General features: G+C 44.9%; 1 protein-coding gene across 2 annotated transcripts in view; it reads left to right on the forward strand.

Annotated features, from left to right (window-relative positions):
* The window catches only part of PHF20 (PHD finger protein 20), a 186820-nt gene that overhangs the window by 18552 nt on the left and 147876 nt on the right, over nucleotides 1-20392 (forward strand). For both annotated transcript variants that reach the window (XM_015149104.3, XM_077951704.1), the window contains exon 2: nucleotides 18348-18462. In XM_015149104.3, the coding sequence (XP_015004590.1) occupies nucleotides 18380-18462 (83 nt within the window). In that variant the 5' untranslated portion in view covers nucleotides 18348-18379. The remainder of the gene's footprint in view (nucleotides 1-18347; nucleotides 18463-20392) is intronic.

A 20392-nucleotide genomic window follows, 5' to 3' on the forward strand; every position in this document is an offset into this window, starting at 1 on the left:
TGCTGGGGATGCCTATGAGGAGTTCATTGCCTTCTGAGAGAAATCTACTTAGATAGGCAGTTTCAGTGCAGAGTGATGAATGCTGTGACCCATAGGGTAAGTTAGGTTGCCATGAGAGAATGCAGGTGTGAAGGAAGTCCTTCAGGGAGGTGCCAATGGCTAAGCCTGGTCATGAAGGACCAGGAAGAGAAAACAGCTTATTTGGCTGGGTGCAGTGGCTCATGCCTGTAATCCCAGCACTTTGGGAGGTGGAGGCAGGTAGATCACCTGAGGTCAGGAGTTCGAGACCACCCTGGCCAACATGGTGAAACCCCGTCACTAGTAAAAATATAAAAATTAGCCAGGTATGGTGGTGTGCTCCTGTAATCCAAGCTACTCAGGAGGCTGAGGCAGGAGAATCGCTTGAACCTGGGAGACAGAAGTTGCAGTGAGCCAAGATCGTGCCATTGCACTGCAGCCTGGGTGACAGTGTAAGACTGTCAAAAAAAAAAAAAAAAAAAAAAAAAAAAGCAGCTTGTTTATACAAAGGCCCTGGAGGTCGGAACTGCAGGGAGTTTGGATGTGGCAGGAGTATGGGTAGTAAGAACAGTAATAACCTTTTTTTTTTTTTTTTTTTGGTGACACAGTCTCACTCTGTCGCCCAGGCTGGAGTGCGGTGGTGGGATCTCGGCTCACTGCAACCTCCACCTGCCGGGTTCAAGCAATTCTGCTGCAGCCAACTGAGCAGCTAGAACTACAGGCGTGCACCAACATGCCTGGCTAATTTTTTGTGTTTTTAGTTGAGACAGGGTTTCACCATGTTGGCTAGGCTGGTCTCGAACTCCTGACCTCATGAACCACCCACCTCTGCCTCCCAAAGTGGTGAGATTACAGGCATGAGCCACGGTGCCCAGCATCCCCCCGCCTTTTTTTTTTTTTTTTAATATATGCACAGTTTTGCTCTTGTTGCCCAGTCTGGAGTGCAGTGGATCGATCTCAGCTCACTGCAAACTCCGCCTCCTGGGTTCAGGCAATTCTCCTGCCTCAGCCTCCTGAGTAGCTGGGATTACAGGCATCTGCCACCATGCTTAGCTAATTTTTTGTGTGTTTAGTAGAGATGGGTTTTCATCACATTGGCCAGGCTGGTCTCAAATTCCTGACCTCAGATGATCCGCCCGCCTCTGCCTCCCAAAATGCTAGAATTACAGGTTTAAGCCACCATGCCCAGCAAGAACAGTAATAACCTTGCAAGTTTATTGTGTGCCAGGCTCTGCTAAATAACTTTTTTTTTTTTTTTTTTTGACGGAGTCTCGCTCTGTCATCCTGGCTGGAGTGCAATGGTGTGATCCCGGCTCACTGCAACCTCTGCCTTTCGGGTTCAAGCGATTCTCCTTCCTCAGCCTCCCCTGTAGGTGGGATTACAGGTGCATGCCACCACGCCTGGCTAATTTTTGTATTTTTAGTAGAGGCGGGATTTCATCATGTTGACAAGGCTGATCTCAAACTTTTGACCTCAGGTGATCAGCCTGCCTTGGCCTCCCAAAGTGCTGGGATTACAGGTGTGAGCCCCCAGGCCTGGCCTGTACTAAGTAACTTTTATCTTCACAACACCTGTATGATGGTTTGAAGTGGGTGCTAGTGATATCCTCATTTTACAGATGGGGAAGCTCAGAGAGGACATGATTTGTGCAAGTTTATCTGGAAAGTGGTGGGGCTGGGGTCCAAACTCAGGCACTCTTATTTCAGAGTTCTGGCTCATAACCAGTGTGTCCCACAGCCCGTCTGCTAAAGCTTGCCTGCTTCTGTCCTTTTAAGCTCCCATCTTTAGAGTTTCTTTTGGCTTGGTTATAATGGCTAACTCACTAACGGCCCGAATGCTCCACTGAGTACCTTGATTATGGTTCTGTAGCGGAGCCACTGAACTGTTTTTTTTTGTTTTTTGTTTTTGTTTTTTTTTTGAGATGAAGCCTTGCTCTGTTACCCAGGCTGGACTGCAGTGGCGTGATCTCGGCTCACTGCAACTCTGCCTCCTGGGTTTGAGCGATTCTCCTGTCTCAGTCTCCTGAGTAGCTGGAATTACAGGCATGGGCCACCATGCCTGGCTAATTTTTGTAATTTTTTTTTTTTTTTTGAGACGGAGTCTCACTCTGTCACCCAGGCTGGAGTGCAGTGGCCGGATCTCAGCTCACTGCAGGCTCAGCCTCCCTGGTTTATGCCATTCTCCTGCCTCAGCCTCCCGAGTAGCTGGGACTACAGGCGCCCGCCACCTCGCCTGGCTAGTTTTTTTTTTTTTTTTTTTGAAACAGAGTCTCGTTCTGTGGCCCAGGCTGGAGTGCAGTGGCCGGATCTCAGCTCACTGCAAGCTCCGCCTCCCGGGTTCAAGTCATTCTCCTGCATCAGCTTCCCGAGTAGCTGGGACTACAGGCGCCCGCCACCTCGCCCGGCTAGTTTTTTTTTTTGTATTTTTTAGTAGAGATGGGGTTTCACCGTGTTAGCCAGGATGGTCTCGATCTCCTGACCTCGTGATCCGCCCGTCTTGGCCTCCCAAAGTGCTGGGATTACAGGCTTGAGCCACCATGCCCAACTAATTTTTGTATTTTTAGTAGAGGTTAGGTTTCACCATGTTGGCCAGGCTGGTGTTGAACTCCTGACCTTGAGATCCACCTGCCTTGGCGTCCCAAAGTGCTGGGATTGCAGGCGTGAGCCACCGTGCCCGGCCTGAACTGTTTTAAAATAGAAGTCTTGGCCGGGCGCGGTGGCTCAAGCCTGTAATCCCAGCACTTTGGGAGGCCGAGACGGGCGGATCACGAGGTCAGGAGATCGAGACCATCCTGGCTAACATGGTGAAACCCCGTCTCTACTAAAAAATACAAAAAACTAGCCGGGCGAATTGGCGGGTGCCTGTAGTCCCAGCTACTGGGGAGGCTGAGGCAGGAGAATGGCGTGAACCCGAGAGGAGGAGCTTGCAGTGGGCTGAGATCCGGCCACTGCACTCCAGCCTGGGTGACAGAGCAAGACTCCGTCTCAAAAAAAAAAAAAAAAAAAAAAATAGAAGTCTTAAGATCAGACTTAGATTTTAGAAATATCACTGTAGTAGCAGTGATGAAGATTAGCAGCAGTGTAGTTAACTGGAGTCATCCTTACCTCGGTTCAATTCCTTGTCCCAATACCTGGCTAGCTTTGGTATTTGGGAAACTTACTTTGTGAACCTGAGTTTTCTCATCCGTAAAATGGGAATAATGCTCATTACAAACCAAAGAGGTAGACACTAAATGGGCTGATACAGTTATATATATATATATATATATCAGAGTAGTATATATATCTTAGTATATACATACATATCTTAGAGTAGTATATATCTTAGAATAGTATGTGTATATGTGTGTGTGTGTGTGTGTGTGTGTGTGTGTGTGTGTGTATATATATATCTTAGAATAGTATTTGTCATAAAATAACCACTGAGAAGATGTCATCTCATGAGACAGTATTGATTTGGATCTGGGGAAGGTGTAGCTGGCGGCTTGGAGCTCTGTCAAGAGCTGTTGGAGTAATCAAGATTAGAACTGATGCAGGGCTGATACTGGGCATCCACTTGGCAATGGGCGAGACTTAGAAGCAGGTCCAACAAAATGGTGTCCAAGTGTGAGAGGGAGAAGGAGGTAAGGGAAGTGCCCATGTTTCTAGTTTGGCACACTTGCCAATCTTAAGGCCTTAAACTTTGATGGGGACAAAAGGAGAAGGAACTTGTAAGGGTAAAATGATTAGCTCAGTGAAATTGAGTAATATGCCAAAGGTCATACAACAGATACATTTTAGGTCCAACCCTGGCCCAGGCCCTTTCCATTGCTACTGGGAAAATCCACTGATTTAATCAACTCATTCTCAGTAGTTTGGAATGAGTAAACTCAACTCATGTTTGCTGTCTCTTTGCATTTTATTTTATTTTATTTTATTTTATTTTATTTTATTTTATTTTTTTATTTTTTTTGAGGCGGAGTCTCGCTCTGTCGCCCAGGCTGGAGTGCAGTGGCGCGATCTCGGCTCACTGCAAGCTCCGCCTCCCGGGTTCCCGCCATTCTCCTGCCTCAGCCTCCCGAGTAGCTGGGACTACAGGCGCCGCCACCACGCCCGGCTAATTTTTTTGTATTTTTAGTGGAGACGGGGTTTCATTGTGTTAGCCAGGATGGTCTCGATCTCCTGACCTCGTGATCCGCCTGTCTCGGCCTCCCAAAGTGCTGGGATTACAGGCTTGAGCCACCGCGCCCGGCCCTCTTTGCATTTTAATTATGGAAGGAAATGTTTGACTCTTGGAGAAAGCATTTCAAGTACCTGGGAAGACAGTGGGGAAGTTTTGAGGCCTATTTCTTTCTTCACTCTTTTATTTTGAGACACAGTCTTGCTCTGTCGCCGAGCTGGAGTGCAGTGGCTCGATCTTGGCTCACTGCAACCTCCATCTCCTGGGCTCAAGCAATTCTCCTGCCTCAGCCTCTTGAGTAACTGGGATTACAGGCACATGCCACCATGCCCGGCTAATTTTTTGTATTTTTAGTACAGATGGGGTTTCACCATGTTGGCCAGACTGGTTTCAAACTACTGAACTCTGGTGATCTGCCCTCCTCGACCTCCCAAAGTGCTGGGATTACAGGCGTGAGCCATCGTGCCTGGCGTCTTCCCTCTTTTCATTCTTGCCTTTCCTTCCTTCCTTCCTTCCTTTATTTTTCTTCCTCCTTACCTCTTCTGCCTTTCCTCCCTCCTTCCCTACCTTGTCAAGTAAAAGGAACTAATTCCCTTTCTTCTAGTGTGACGTGAAAGAGGTCCTACTTGAACCAATTTGTCACTTCCCTAGGACTAAAGATGTGCTCTTTATGCACTTTAATATATTGGATACTGTGTTAATTTTTAATAATATTGACTATAATTCTTTGTGTCTGATGTCTTTTTTGCTAGTATATCACCATTGCCATCACCAGTACCATTTAGAGTTTGCTGTGCTAAGCACTTGACATCCATTAGCTCACTTACTCTTCACAACGCTAGGAAATTGGGGCCGTTGATCCCATTTGATATCTGGGCAAACACGCGCAGTGATTTTTCTTGTTGTTTCTCAGCCAACCATGACTGGAGCCACCATTGATCAAAATGTGAGTCTAAAACCTGTCTGTGCACCCATCCCTAGGCACTCCCTGGCCTTCCTCCAAGGCAGAACTTTGGCAGAAAGTCCTCTTGAAGGCTTCTTCCTGGGAGACCCAGGTATCACTGAACCGGCTAAAATTGTTTATGTTTTCCTGGGACAGCAGCAGGGGCTGCGGGAAGTCTCAACCTTCTAGGCTCAGGCTGTGTGTGGGAAAAGCTCGTTTCTGCCGGAGGCTCTTTGCCTCTAGTAGTTCCCTTTGCTTAGAAGTCACTTTCCTTAGATCATCACATGGCTGTCTCCTTCTTGTCACCTAGGTCTCTGCTTAGACCTCAGTTCCTCGCAGAGTCCTTTTCTTTCTTTTTCTTTACTTCTTTTCTTTCTTTTTTTTTTTTTAGACAGAGTGTTGGTTTGTCACCCAGACTGGAGTGTGGTGGCACGATCTTGGCTCACTGTAACCCCCACCTCCTGGGTTCAAGTAATTCTCCTGCCTCAGCCTCCTGAGTATCTGGGACTACAGGCGCCTGCCACCGTGCCTGGCTAATTTTTGTAGTTTTAGTAGAGACGGGGTTTCACCATATTGGCTAGGCTGGTCTCGAACTCCTGACCTCAGGTGATCCGCCCACCTCGGCCTCCCAAAGTGCTGGGATTACAGGTGTGAGCCACTGCACCCATCTTCGGAGAGTCCTTTCTAACAGCCGTATCTAAAATAGTCCTTTCCATGCTGCTGGTTCACATTATTTTGTTGTTTTTCCCGCAATTACTTATCTCTGTCAGAAATGATCTTTATATGCTCGTGTGGCGCAGTGGCTCATGCCTGTAATCCCAGCACTTTGGGAGGCCAAGGTGGGCGGATCACCAGAGATCAGGAGTTCGAGACCAGCTTGGGTAACATGGTGAAACCCTGTCTCTACTAAAAATACAAAGATTAGCCGGGCATGGTGGCGCACGCCTGTAATCCCAGCTACTGGGGAGGCTGAGGCAGGAGTATTGCTTGAACCTGGGAGGCGGAGGTTGCAGAGAGCCGAGATCACACGTTGCACTCCAGGCTGGGCGACAAGAGCTGGACTCTGTCTCAAAAAAAAAAAAAAAAAAAGGCCAGGCATGGTGGCTCACACCTGTAATCCCAGCACTTTGAGAGGCTGAGGTGGGTGGATCACCTGAGGTCGGGAGTTCAGGACCAGCCTGACCATCATGGAGAAACTCTGTCTCTTCTAAAAATACAAAAATTAGCCGGGCGTGGTAGTGCATGCCTGTAATCCCAGCTACCAGGAGGCTGAGGCAGGAGAATTGCTTGAACCCGGGAAGTGGAGGTTGCAGTGAGCCAAGATTGCGCCACTGCACTCCAGCCTGGGCAGCAAGAGTGAAACTCTGCCTAAAAAAAAAGAAAAAAAAAAATGACCATTATGTATGTGCTTATCTTGTTTCTTAGCTGCCTTCCTCACTAGAGAACGGGGTCTGGGGTGCCTTGTCCTCCCATTATCTATCTCCAGTACCTGGCACACAGCAGGCACTCAATGAATATTTCTTGAATGAAGGGGGCATAAAGATTTAAGCTGGTCTTTCATCTGAAGTGTCCCTCAATTTAAAGTGGTTGTATTGAGTTAAAAGGCACTGTCACCCTTTAATGGAGGTTGAATCCAAGCCTTGTGATAAGCACCATTAGATTATCCCAAAGCCTGTTCTATAGTTTCTGGTGATTGGCATTTTATTCCTTGAGAGTCCCAGAGATTTTTTTCCTCGAAAGTCCCAGAGTTTATTTCCCTCTACCCATGTCCCAGAGCTGATTCACTGAAAGGTCTTGTTCCATACCCATCTATCACTTTTAATTCTTTGTTGTTCCTCTTTTCCTTGAGCACAAAGGGATTGCTGAGGGCAAGACTTCCAGTTACCATAGCGACAGTACTCTTTTGTCTCTCCCAAAATAAAACCCACAGTCTTTGTCAGTACATTAACTGTAAATGTGATATGAATTCAGAAAATGTGGGCGTGGTGGCTCACGCCTGTAATCTCAGCACTTTGGGAGGCTGAGGTGGGCGAATCACCTGAGGTCGTGAGTTTGAGACCAGCCTGGCCAACATGGCAATATCCCGTCTCCACTAAAAATACAAAAATTAGCTGGACGTGGTGGTGCGCTCCTGTAATCCCAGCTACTTGGGAACGCTGAGGCAAGAGAATTGCTTGAACCCAGGAGGAGAGGAGGTTGCAGTGAGCTGAGATCACACCATTGCACTCCAGTCTGGGGACAGAGTGAGACTCCGTCTTAGAAAAAAGAAAAATCTGGCCGGGCGCGGTGGCTCAAGCCTGTAATCCCAGCACTTTGGGAGGCCGAGACGGGCGGATCACGAGGTCAGGAGATCGAGACCATCCTGGCTGACACGGTGAAACCCCGTCTCTACTAAAAAAAATACAAAAACTTAGCTGGGCGAGGTGGCGGGCGCCTGTAGTCCCAGCTACTCGGGAGGCTGAGGCAGGAGAATGGCGTAAACCCGGGAGGCGGAGCTTGCAGTGAGCTGAGATCCGGCCAGTGCACTCCAGCCTGGGCGACAGAGCGAGACTCCGTCTCAAAAAAAAAAAAAGAAAAAAGAAAAATCTACTACCATTTATTGAGTACCTACTTTATTTATTTATTTATGTATTTATTTATTTATTTTTGAGACAAATCTCACTCTGATGCCTGGGCTGGAGTGCAGTGGCACCATCTTGGCTCACTGCAACCTTCATCTCTGGGTTCAAGCAATTCTTCTGCCTCACCCTCGAGTAGCTGGGATTATAGGTGTGTGCCATGACGTCTGGCTAATTTTTGTATTTTTTTAGTAGAGACAGGGTTTCACCACATTGGCCAGGCTGGTCTCGAATTCCTGACCTCAAGTGATCTGCCCACTTTGCCCTTCCAAAGTGCTGGGATTACAGGTGTAAGCCACTGCACCCAGCTGACTACCTAGTTTGTGTTAGACATTTTAATAGGGGTTTTGCAGACCTTTCTCATTTAATTCTCGTAGCACCCACGATAGGGGCCACTATCCCCATATCATAAGTGAAGAAACAGAGTTCAACAATGTACCTTGTAAATAAACTTGGGGTAAGAATCTGAATTCAGGAGCTACTGGACTGAGGTTCGGATGCTAGCTTAGCTCCTTACTATATTAGTATCCTTAACTTTCTTTTTCCTCATTTTTATAATGGGGATTAATATAGTACTTCTGTGATTTTTGTAAGGATTAAATTAGTTAATATATGTAAGGTTAGTTATTATAATTTTTTTTTTTTTTTGAGACAGAGTCTCACTGTGTTGCCCGGGTGGGGTGTAGTCGTGCGATCTCAGCTCACTGCAACCTCCACCTCTCGGGTTCAAGCGATTGTTCTGCCTCAGCCTCCTGAGTAGCTGGGATTACAGGCGCACACCACCATGCCCAGCTAATTTTTGTATTTTTTAGTAGAGATGGGTTTCACTATGTTTACCTGGATGGTCTCGATCTCTTGACCTCATGATCTGCCCGCCTTGGCCTCCCAAAGTGCTGGAATTGCAGGTGTGAGCCACCGTGCCCGGACTATAAATTTTTTTTTTTATGTGGGTCTCGTTAGTTTGCATAAGGGTATTTTATATCTACTCTCTTTTTGTAAGGTTAGTTTACGTCTTTATCATAGTAGTAGCTTAATAGCATTCTTTATTTAATTTATTAGATATCTGTTGAGTTTATAATATAGTACTACTGTATTGAATTTTGATTAAATATTCTCTTGTTTTTTAATGGATGAACTACATCCAGCTTCCCCAGAATCTTATGTAAAGAGCTATTGGTTTTTCTCATTTTCACAAATGATTTATTTTTATCCTGGACTGTATTCTTTAGCTTGAAATGGCTGAATGAGTCTAAGAGTATAAGCAGTTCCACAGCTTGTTCTTTGTTCTTTGCTTCTAGATTGAGGTATAAAAAGATGGCCATGGTCAGGACCCCAGGAGGTGTTCTAGTGTACCTGTTTCCCCGCATCTGGACCAGTGTTAGGTTTTGTCTTTTCTAAAAAATTAAGTATTTCTGCTTGTTATATAATGGTGTGATAATTCTGACACAACATTTGAAAAGCACCCAGTTGCTTTATCTTCCTGTATTCAAGTTATGTTTATATCTAAAGACATGAATATAAGCATCGCAACGACTTTGGTCAGAGAAAGAGGAAGGACCTTTGAGAAGCAGTTTTTCTACTTCTGTAGACATCCTGTTACTTTTGATAAGAGGAAATTCTGCCTCAGAGGACCTTGAAATTTGCTAGCACCTCTGCATGTCAGTTTCCTCCCTGTAACTTAATTTTACTTCTATACCATGGTAACATTACATTAGTCCCAATTATGTCATCTGGCAGTTGTGAAGATCCAGTAAATAGTAAAATAGTGTAAGAATTAAGTTCTTGCATTTAAAAAATTTGTAGTTTTTTTTCTTTTTGTATTTTTTGTAGAGATGAGATTTCACCAAGTTGCCCAGGCTGGTCTTGAACTCCTAGACTCAAGCTATCTGCCCCTTGGCCTCCCAAAATGCTGGGATTACAGGCATGAGCCTGTACTCAGCCTCCCAAAGTGCTGGGATTATAGGCGTAAGCCAGTGTACCTGGTGAAAAATTTGCATATTTAAATAACATTTAAAAAACAGGCTGGGCGTGGTGGTTTATGCCTGTAATCCCAGCACTTTGGGAGGCCAAGGTGGGTGGATCATTTGAGGTCAGGAGTTCAAGACCAGCCTGGCCAACATGGTGAAACCCTATCTCTACTAAAAATACAAAAAGTAGCTGGGCAGTAGTGGCTTATGTCTGTAATCGTAGCTACTCAGGAGGCTGAGGCAGGAGAATTGCTTGAGCCTAGGAGGCGAAGGTTACGGTGAGCTGAGATCGCGCCACTGCATTCCAGTCTGGGTGACAGTGAGACCCTATCTCAAAAAAAAAGAAAAATGAAGAAACATAAAGAAGCAACCCCACCACCAGAATAAAATAAAATCATACCATCTAGGTAATTCCTGCTGACAATTACTTCTTTGGTAGTTTTTTTGTTTTTTTTTTCAGATGGAATCTTGCTCTGTCACCCAGACTGGAGTGCAGTGGCATGATGTCAGCTCACTGCAGCCTCCACCTCCTGGGTTCAAGTGATTCTCCTGCCTCAGCCTCCTGAGTAGCTGGGATTACAGGCATGTGCCACCACGCCAGGCTAATTTTTGTATTTTTAGAAGAGATGGGGTTTCACCGTGTTGCCCTGGCTGGTCTTGAACACCTGACCTCAGGTGATCCACCTGCCTCGGTCTCTCAAAGTGCTGGGATTACAGGTGTGAGCCACCGCACTTGGCCTTTTTTTTTTTTGAGACAGGTCTGGCTCTGTTGCCCCGGCTAGAGTGCTGTGGTACAATCTCCGCTCACTGCGACCTCTTCCTCCTGGGCTCAAACCATCCTCCTACCTTAGCCTCCCAAGTAGTTGGGACTACAGACACGTACTACCATGCCTGGCTAATTTTTTTGTATTTTTTGTAGAGATGGGATTTCACCATGTTGTCCAGGCTGATCTTGAACTCCTGAGCTCAAGCAATCCACCTACCATATCCTCCCAAAGTGCTGGGATTACAGGCGTGAGCCAGTGTGCCTGGCCCATTTTTCCTTTTAATAGCTGTAGTGGCATGATGTAGCTTATTGCAGCCTCAAACTCCTGGGCTCAAGCAATCCTCCCACCTCAGCCTCCTGAGTGGCTGAGACACAGTCCTCTTTTGATGTATGTTTTGGTTGCAGAAATTTCAAAGCTCTATTGATTATTGTTAGGGATAATCTGATAGGCTTTGAGGGTATGTCTTCATTATGAGTTACTGGCCATGGGATTGTTGGGCAGAGATTATGTTTTTGTAAGTGGTGCCAAATTGCCTCTAGAAAGCTTTTCTAGTTAATGCTTTGGATAGAAGCATTTGAGCATGGTCTGTTCTCCTCATCCCTGTTAACACTACCTTTAAATTTTTGCCAATTTGAGAAGTGAAATTTTGTTATTTTAATTTGCATTTCCTTTAATTTAGGGTGATGTTATGTGTATATATTATCACGTGTTCATTAGACCTTTGTATCTGTACTCGACCTCCAAATACGCCATTTCTTACAGTTTGAGCATTTTGTTTTGTTTTGTTTTTTTGAGACGAAGTCTCGCTCTTGTTGCCCAGGCTGGAGGGCAATGGTGCAATCTTTGCTCACCGCAACCTCCGCCTCCTGGGTTCAAGCAATTCTCCTGCTTCAGCCTCCCTAGTAGCTGGGATTACAGGTGTGTGCCACCACGCCTGGCTAATTTTATATTTTTAGTAGAGACGGGGTTTCTCCATGTTGGTCAGGCTGGTCTTGAACTCCCGACCTCAGGTGATCCACCCGCCTTGGCCTCCCAAAGTGCTGGGATTACAGGTGTGAGCCATCGCACCTGGCCCACTTTGCACATTTTAAAGTAAGTTGTGACCAGGCACGGTGGCTCACGCCTGTAATCCCAGCACTTTGGGAGGCCGAGGCGGGTGGATCACCTAAGGTCGGGAGTTCAAGACCAGCCTGACCAACATGGAGAAACCCCGTCTCTATTAAAAATGCAAAATTAGCTGGGCGTGGTGGCACACACCTGTAATCCCAGCTACTTGGGAGGCTGAGGCAGGAGAATCGCTTGAACCCAGTAGGCGGAGGTTGCAGTGAGCTGAGATCATGCCATTGCACTCCAGCGTGGGTGACAGAGCAAGTCTCCGTCTCAAAAAAAAAAAAAAAGAGTAAGTTGTTTGAACTTTTTTGTCCTTGGTTTGTACGCACTCTTTGTTAATAATGGAAGTTAGCTCTTTGTCATACAAGTTGCAGTTATTTTCTTCCAGTTTGTCATTTGTGAAAGTGCCCTTTAAACTGTGCTGCACAGTGTGCATTTAAAGCTTTCATTATCATTGATGCAGGGGACACTGATCGAATACTGTATTTAAGGAAATAAACTAGGCCCTGTGTCTCCTGTGTAGCAGTGAGTTCCCATTGTAGGGAAATTTGAATGTAAAGGAGTAATTTGAAATCCTGCCAAGGTCTTTTAAAATGGAATCCTATGTGAATACAGATTGCATGAGTTTTTAAAATTCTCTCCATGTCCATATTGAACATGTTCCCTTTTTCTCTTTTTCTGGAAGCTGGTGATTTTTGGAAGAAAAAGCTAAGGCCCTGAAGAGAAGTTAAACGCTACAGAATCTTAGTCCTATTGCATCTTCAGAAAAATTGTGTTAGAAACTAAATGAAGGAAGTAAAAATGTACTACTTATGTAATTTTTTTGAAATTCCTGCTTCTCTATTGAACTCTTTTTTATTCTTTAGTAGATGTTGTCAATTTAAATAGATACTTTCAGATGATTTCCCCTCTGCCCCTCCCTTCACCCTTTGCTAGAACTCATTCATGCCTTCTTAGTGTTTGAGTTTGTCTTGCTGGGTGGACTAGAGCTGGGACTGAGTTGGATTCCTAATTTTCAGCATTTCCAGCATAGTGACTTACTGATAATACTCGTTGGTGGTTTGTTGGGTGAATTAATGTGAATTTAAAAACAAACTCTGCCACCTCAGAGGGGTGAAGGGGAAATTGGTAATGGGATGGGAAAGCCAGATTAGTTTTCTGTTCTGTGTGATACCAGAGAGTGAAACTTCAAACACATGGGTCAGAGTTACAATGAAACAGGTTTTAGTTCATAAATAGCAGGAATTCTGAGGATTCAGCCTGAAGAGGAATTGGTTTTATTGAGATTTTGGGAATAATTTGCTCATCTTCATTCATTCACTGCCTCCCTCCCTCCTACATTTTAATGGAAGGCCTCCTGGGGTGCCTGGGGGACAGTAATGTGGTAGAAACAATTAATTCAGAAGTCAGGCCAACCTTGACTTTTGTTCTGGGGCCTGTCACTTAGCACTTGAACTTTAACCAAGTTACTTTAAACCGAATTTCCTCATTTGTGCTAACATAGTTATTTACAGCTACTAACTGTGTAGTTCTTACTTTGTGCCGGTCCTGAGCTCTTTAAATGGATTATATATTTTAATCCTCACATCCACTGCTTGGAGATAGATATTATTATTATCACCATCCCTATTTTACAGAGAGGAAAATAATTTACACAAATTCATTCAGCTAATAAGGGGTTAAATAATTTATATAAATTCATTCAGTTAATGATTTTATTAACTGAATGATTTTATTAACTGGGGATTCAAGGCCAAGCATTTAACCCCATTACATTAAATTCCGTTACTTTGGTAAAAGAAGACTGTTCGCCTACACAGAGCCTGACAAATAATAGCTCAGTGAGTATTAAGTTTCATCCTGCCTTTCTTGTTGGGCATCACCTTTTTATATAATCTGGGAGGGGAAATTAATAATCAGAATATTGCTTGGTATGAATTAAGTCAGAGAACAAGATAATTTGACGTGGTATTTCAGGCAAGCCAAAATGAAGACCTTTCTACTGATTGGATTATACCTGTATGTCAGTTTTTTTTTTTTTTTTTTTGAGACAGTCTTGCTCTGTCACCCAGGCAGGAGTGCAGTGACATGATCTCGGTTCACTGAAACCCCCACCTCCTGGGTTCAAGCAATTCTCATGCCTCAGCCTCCTGAGTATCTGGGATTACAGGCATGCACCACCACGCCTGGCTAATTTTTGTAATTTTAATAGAGACAGGATTTTACCATGTTGGCCAGGCTGGTCTGGCTGGTCTGGAACTCCTGACCTCGAGTGATCAGCCGCCTTGGCCTCCCAAAGTTCTGGCGTGAGCTACCATGCCTGGCCATGTGTATGTCAGATTTGATATCTCATTTTCTTAGGGAATGTTTGGTAAAGGCTGTCAAACCTCTGACACTTCTTTCCTAGGGTCCAAATAGTTAGAACCTCTTGCCAACACAGCTTTTCAGCTTAAGTTTCAACTTCCTTAATTACAGCTGTCAACCATTTCTGCCTTGGTTTGCTTTGCTTTATGTGTTTCCCAGTATCAGCCCTTCAGAATTTGTTTTTGTTTTTTGTTTGTTTGTTTGTTTGTTTTTTTTTTTTTTAGACGGAGTCTTACTCTGTTGCCAGGCTGGAATGCAGTGGCACGATCTCGGCTCACTGCAACCTCTGCCTCCCAGGTTCAAGCGATTATCTTGCCTCAGCCTCCTGAGTAGCTGGGACTATAGGGACGTGCCACCACGCCCAGCTAAATTTTGTATTTTTAGTAGAGACAGGGTTTCACCATGTGAGCTAGGATTGTCTCGATCTCTTGACCTTGTGATCCTCCCTCCTCGGCCTCCCAAAGTTCTGGGATTACAGGCATGAGTCACTGTGCCCGGCCTGGAATGGGTTGTTTAATAGATAGCTTATTGTCCTTCACATGTATAATCCCTCACATTATGCACTTATGAAAAATTTTCATTGTGAAAAACTAAAATTTAGGAAATTAAGAAAAAAGGAACAATCACCAATAACCTATAACTTATTTTTTTCTTCCGGTCTTTACAAAAAGAATCAGTGGCTGGGTACCATGGCTCATGTCTCTAATTCCAGCACTTTGGGAGGCCGAGTCAGGAGGATCACTTGAACCTGGGAGTTTGAGACCAGCCCAGACAAACATAACAAGACCATGTCTCTACCAAAGAACAAATTAGCTGGGTGTGGTGGCTTGCACCTGTAGTCCCAGGTGCTTGGGAGGCTGAGTAGGCAGGATCACATGAGCCGAGGAAGTCGAGGCTACAGTGATCCAGGTTTGTGCCACTGTAGACCAGCCTGAGTGACAGAGTGAGCAAGACCTTGTCTCCAAAAAAAAAAAAAAAAAAAAATAATAATAATAATAATTAATGACTTTCTTTTTTCCTTTTTTTTTTTTTTTTTTTTTTTTGAGACGGAGTCTCGCTCTGTCGCCCAGGCTAGAGTGCAGTGGCCGGATCTCAGCTCACTGCAAGCTCCGCCTCCCGGGTTTACGCCATTCTCCTGCCTCAGCCTCCCGAGTAGCTGGGACTACAGGCGCCCGCCACCGCGCCCGGCTAAGTTTTTTTTGTATTTTTTAGTAGAGACGGGGTTTCACCGTGTCAGCCAGGATGGTCTCGATCTCCTGACCTCGTGATCCGCCCGTCTCGGCCTCCCAAAGTGCTGGGATTACAGGCTTGAGCCACCGCGCCCGGCCTTTTTTTCCTTTTTTTTTTGAGACACAGTTTCACTCTTGTTGCCCAGGCTGGAGTTTAATGGCGCGATCTTGGCTCACTGGAACCTCCACCTCCTGGGTTCAAGTGATTCTCCTGCCTCAGCCTCCCGAGTAGCTGGAATTACTGGCATGCACCACCACACCTGGCTAATTTTGTATTTTTAGTAGAGGCAGGATTTCTCCATGTTGGTTAGGCTGGTCTCAAACTCCTGACCTCAGGTGATCCAGCAGCCTCAGCCTCCCAAAGTTCTGGGATTATAGGAATGAGCCACCACGCCTGGCCTTTTTTTTTTTTTTTTTTTTTTTTTTTTTTTTTTTTTAAAGAGACAGGTTCTTGCTCTGTCACTCAGGCTGGAGTACAATGGCAGAATCATAGCTCACTGCAGTCTTGACCTTCTGGGCTCAAGCGATCCTCCTGCCTCAGCCTTTTCAGTAGCTGGGATTATAAGCCTAAACCACCTCATCTGGCTGTGTATGAGTTGTAATGTGAGCTCCATGTGGTACAATTTTACATCCTGCCTTTTTATGTAATATATTGCAAGCAAATCTTCATAAAATATGCTGCTATTACACGTTAGATATGAGTATCGCTTCTGTTATTTTTTTCCATATTCATTTATTGCAAAGAAAATGTTCCTGGTAGGAGGCAGGCATTGCTGTGGCAGTACTGTGGCATTGCTTGGGCAGTGTGGGCTGTCAAAAGCCAATGTATCGGGCTGGATGCAGTGGCTTGTGCCTGTAATCCTGTAATCCCAGTACTTTGGGAGGCCCAGGCAGGAGGATTGCTTGACCCAGGAGTTTGAGACTAGCCTGGGTAACGTAGATGCTGTCTCTGCAAAAAAAAAAAAAAAACCTGGGTGTGCTGATGCATGCTTTTGATTCCAGCTACTCAAGAGGCTGAGGCAGGAGTATCACATGAGCCCAGGAGTTTGAGGCTATAGTGAGCTATGATAGCGCCACTGCATTCCAGCCTGGACAACAGAATTAGACCCTGTCTAAAAAAATTTTTAAAAAGTCCAGAGTTTAGTGGGAGGAAGGAGTTAGGCTGGAGTTAGTCCTGTAGAGAGGTGGTCTGTTCAAGTGCCCTTAGAGCTCAGAGTGGCTGCATGTCCATCAGAACCACCACTAGCTCCTCTGATAGCATTCAGGACTCTGCAGATTAGTAGATTAATTACCTCAGTGATGCCAAGAAGTGTTCTTCTTTTTTTTTTTTTTTCTTTTTCGAGACGGAGTCTTGCTCTGTCACCTAGGCTGGAGTACAGTGGCGTGATCTCAGCTTACTCCAACCTCTGCCTCCTGGGTTCAAGCTATTCTCCTGCCTCCGCCTCCCAAGTAGCTGGAATTACAGGCACCCACCACTGCACCCGGCTAATTTTGTATTTTTAGTGGAGATGGGGTTTCACTATGTTGGCCAGGCTGGTCTCGAACTCCTGACCCCGTGATCTGCCCGCCTCGGGCTTCCAAAGTGTTGGGATTACAGGCTTGAACCACCGCACCTGGCCAGAAGTGTTCTTTTATGGGGGCCACTTTTCTTGTAAATAGCCTAATCCAGTACACCGTTTTTCCCCTCAAAAGGAAATTGGCTTTACTGTTTGGTTCTCTGATCATAAATATACATTTTATTCTTTAGAGCACAAGTACACAAGACAGGATTGAGAAAGGAGAGATTCAAATTGTGACTTCAGATTCAAAGGCAATTAAAGGAATTAAACGATAATATTTTGTACTGTTTAATTGTTTTATGATAAAATCTGGGTAAAACTTATAGAAAAATACAAATGATCAGAAGGGACTCAAGAAGTAGGAAATATAGCTGGGCATGGTGGCAGGTGCCTGTAATCCCAGCTACTTGGGAGGCTGAGGCAGGAGAATCACTTAAACCCGAGAAGTGGAGGTTGCAGTGAGCCGAAATCGTGCCATTGCACTCTAGCCTGGGCGACAAGAGCGAGACTCCTTCTCAAAAAAACAAACCAACAAACAAAAAAAGAAGTGGAAATATACATAGATGAAAGAAAGTATAAACAATTCCGGGCACAGTGGCTCATGCCTGTAATACCATCACTTTGGGAGGCTTATGTGGGCGGATCACTTGAGGTCAGGTGTTTGAGACCAGCCTGGCCAACATGGTGAAACCCCATCTCTGCTAAAAATACAAAAATAAGCTGGGCGGGGTGGCGTGCACCTGTAGTCCCAGCTACTCAGGAAGCCAAGGCTCCAGAATTGCTTGAACCTGGGAGGCAGAGGATGCAGTGAGCCACCACATGGTGCCACCACATTCAGCCTGGGTGACAGAGTATGACTCCGTCTCAAAAAAAAAAAAAAAAAAAAAAGAAAAGAAAATATAAACAGACCTTGTACAGCCTTCCAAAAGGAGGACCAAGTATTAGTATCTCAGCTTTTGTTTGCTTCCTTTGTTTTTAATTTTTTTGTTTTTAAGAGGCGAAGGTTTGCTGTGTTTCCCAGGCTGGTCTCGAACTCCCGGGCTCAAAGAAACAACCTGGCTCTGCCTTGCAAGTAGCTGGGACTATAGGCATACATTACTGTGACTGGCGTTTGTTTGCTTCTTTTGTAACTCTTAAATTTCATTGCAATTACAGTTTGCAGTTATTTTATTCATCAGCTTACTGGCTAAATTTTTGTGTTTCCCTGGTAGACTGAAGGGTTCTTGAGGGCAGGAACTGTGTCTCTTTTGGTCTTGACTGTTTCTTAAATAGTCACTGAGCAAATATTTGTTGAATAATGCATCAGCAGATGACTGAATTTAACTGCGAAAGCAGTTGTTTTTTTGTAGTTCTAAGGGGTGGCCCTTGTAGGTGAGTCTTTGGTAAGCAGTGTTGAGGGAGGGTCTTCTCAGTTCCGGAAACTACAGGAAGCTGCACGATGGAGGAGTAGGAACCAGTGGAAGGCACACCTGTGTTAGAATGAGGGCACCAACAGGGTTTCATGGAGCTTTGTGTTTTGAATAATGTCTGTTTGTTTTTTATGTGTAGTGAATGATGCTACACTCTGGGCAGACTTTGCCTAAGTTTCATAAATATTTAATTGGCTTTTTCAGGAGAATAAAGGCAGCCCCGTTGATGACTGAAAATGACAAAGCATCCACCTAACAGACGAGGAATCAGCTTTGAAGTGGGAGCCCAGTTGGAAGCCCGGGACCGTTTAAAAAACTGGTACTTTTACATTTTTCTGTTAATTAAAGCCCTTCAGTAAAGGATTTTTGCCAGCACTGATAGAGTGGTAGCTTAGGCTTTTTTTGTGGTGTTTTTCTACTCCCTGACTCTTGGAAGATGGGAGGAAACTTCAGTCTTTTCTCTTTGGTGTAGGGATCCTGGTGTCAGGGTGACTGTCCTGTAATCTCCTGTTCATATTTGTTTTCCCCTTTTGCCTGTTCATCTGAAAGAGTTCTGGGAAAAAGAAGCATGAATGGCCACAGGGAAGGGAAGGGTTAATAGTGGCAGCTCTCTTGCTCTTGGCTGCCTGTCTGAAAAAAGAGGAGAGAAAGATCAGGGATGGAATAGTGAAGAAAAAGGGGTTTGATTGGAGCAGCTCATGTGTTGTGAACACCCCATCCTGTTTCTGGGCATGATGACTGTATGTTGAAATAGAGTCATCACATAAGGGCACACTGTCAGGGTGATTAGGTTCAGAAGCTGAGGCGTTATAGTCCCAACTGTGTCATTGACTTGTGACCTCTGGCTGGTAATTAGCTGCTTTGTGCATTGGCTTATCTATAAATGTGGGTATTGGTAATATTGACCTCATAGGGTTATTCTGAGAATCAAATGATGGAATATTTAGGGAAAGACCTTATAGACTGTGAAGTGATTGTTGTGGTTGAGGGCATCCTAGAATTTGGTCTTTTGTTGGTGCTCAATGTGAGGGGTGTTTTCAGAACCTACACTTCTCTAAGGGGTTTTTTTTTTTTTTGAGACGGAGTCTCACTCTGTCACCAGGCAGATCTTGGCTCACTGCAACCTCTGCCTCTCAGGTTCAAGCATTTCTCATGCTTATGCCTGCCGAGTAGTTGGTATTGCAGATGTGTGCCATCATGCCTTGCTGGTTCCTTTTTGAGTTAAAGAAGGAAGAGTTTAACCCTTTTTGAGTTTCTTTCAAAATAGATTGACCAGCTCTTCAGGTGTAGGAAGATAAGACAGGAGAAGAGAGGAATGGAAGCAGTTGGTGCAGAAAACTGTCTTTGCTATGAGAATTAGGTACACTTGGCCGGGCATGGTGGCTCACGCCTGTAATCTCAGCACTTTGGGAGGCTGAGGTGGGCGAATCATGAGATCAGGAGTTCAAGACCAGCCTGGCCAACATAGGGAAACCCTGTCTTTACTAAAAATATAAAAATTAGCCGGGCATGGTGGCGTACGCATGTAGTCCTAGCTACTTGGGAGGCTGAAGCAGGAGAATCACTTGAACCTGGGAGGTGGAGGCTGCAGTGCACCAAGATCACGCCACTGCACTCTAGCCTAGGTGACTGAGCGAGACTCCATCTCGAAAAAAAGAAAAAATATATTTTTTTATTATTGAAAGTGTAGTTAGGTACACTTTTAACACAGTTGTTTTTGGGCTATTTTTTTTTTGTTCGAGACAAGAGTCTTGCTCTTTCATTCAGGCTGGAGTGCAGTGGTGTGATCTCGGCTCACTGCAGCCTTCACCTCCTGGGTTCAAGCAATTCTCCTGCCTCTGCTTCCTGAGTAGCTGAGATTACAGGCACGCACCACTACGCCCGGCCAATTTTTTGTATTTTTAGTAAAGACAGGGTTTCACCATGTTGGCCAGGCTGGTCTCCAACTCCTGATCTCAGATGATTTGCCCACCTTGGCCTCCCAAAGTGCTGGGATTACAGGTGTGAGCCACCAAGCCTGGCCTGTTTTTGGGCTGTTTGTATTATCTATAATTAGTTCCTTTTTTGGTTTTAGTGTATATATATGTGTGTGTGTATATATATTATATACTGTGTGTATGTATATATTATGTAAGTAGTATCATACAGCTTGCTTTTTTTCTGTGTCTTTGTTTTTTATATTCAGTATATTTTTGTGATTTACCCATACTTAACTCCGCACCCACCCCCCGACCCCTGAGATAGGGTCT

Source organism: Macaca mulatta, chromosome 10 (assembly GCF_049350105.2).
Source record: "Macaca mulatta isolate MMU2019108-1 chromosome 10, T2T-MMU8v2.0, whole genome shotgun sequence".
Classification (NCBI taxonomy): domain Eukaryota; kingdom Metazoa; phylum Chordata; class Mammalia; order Primates; family Cercopithecidae; genus Macaca; species Macaca mulatta.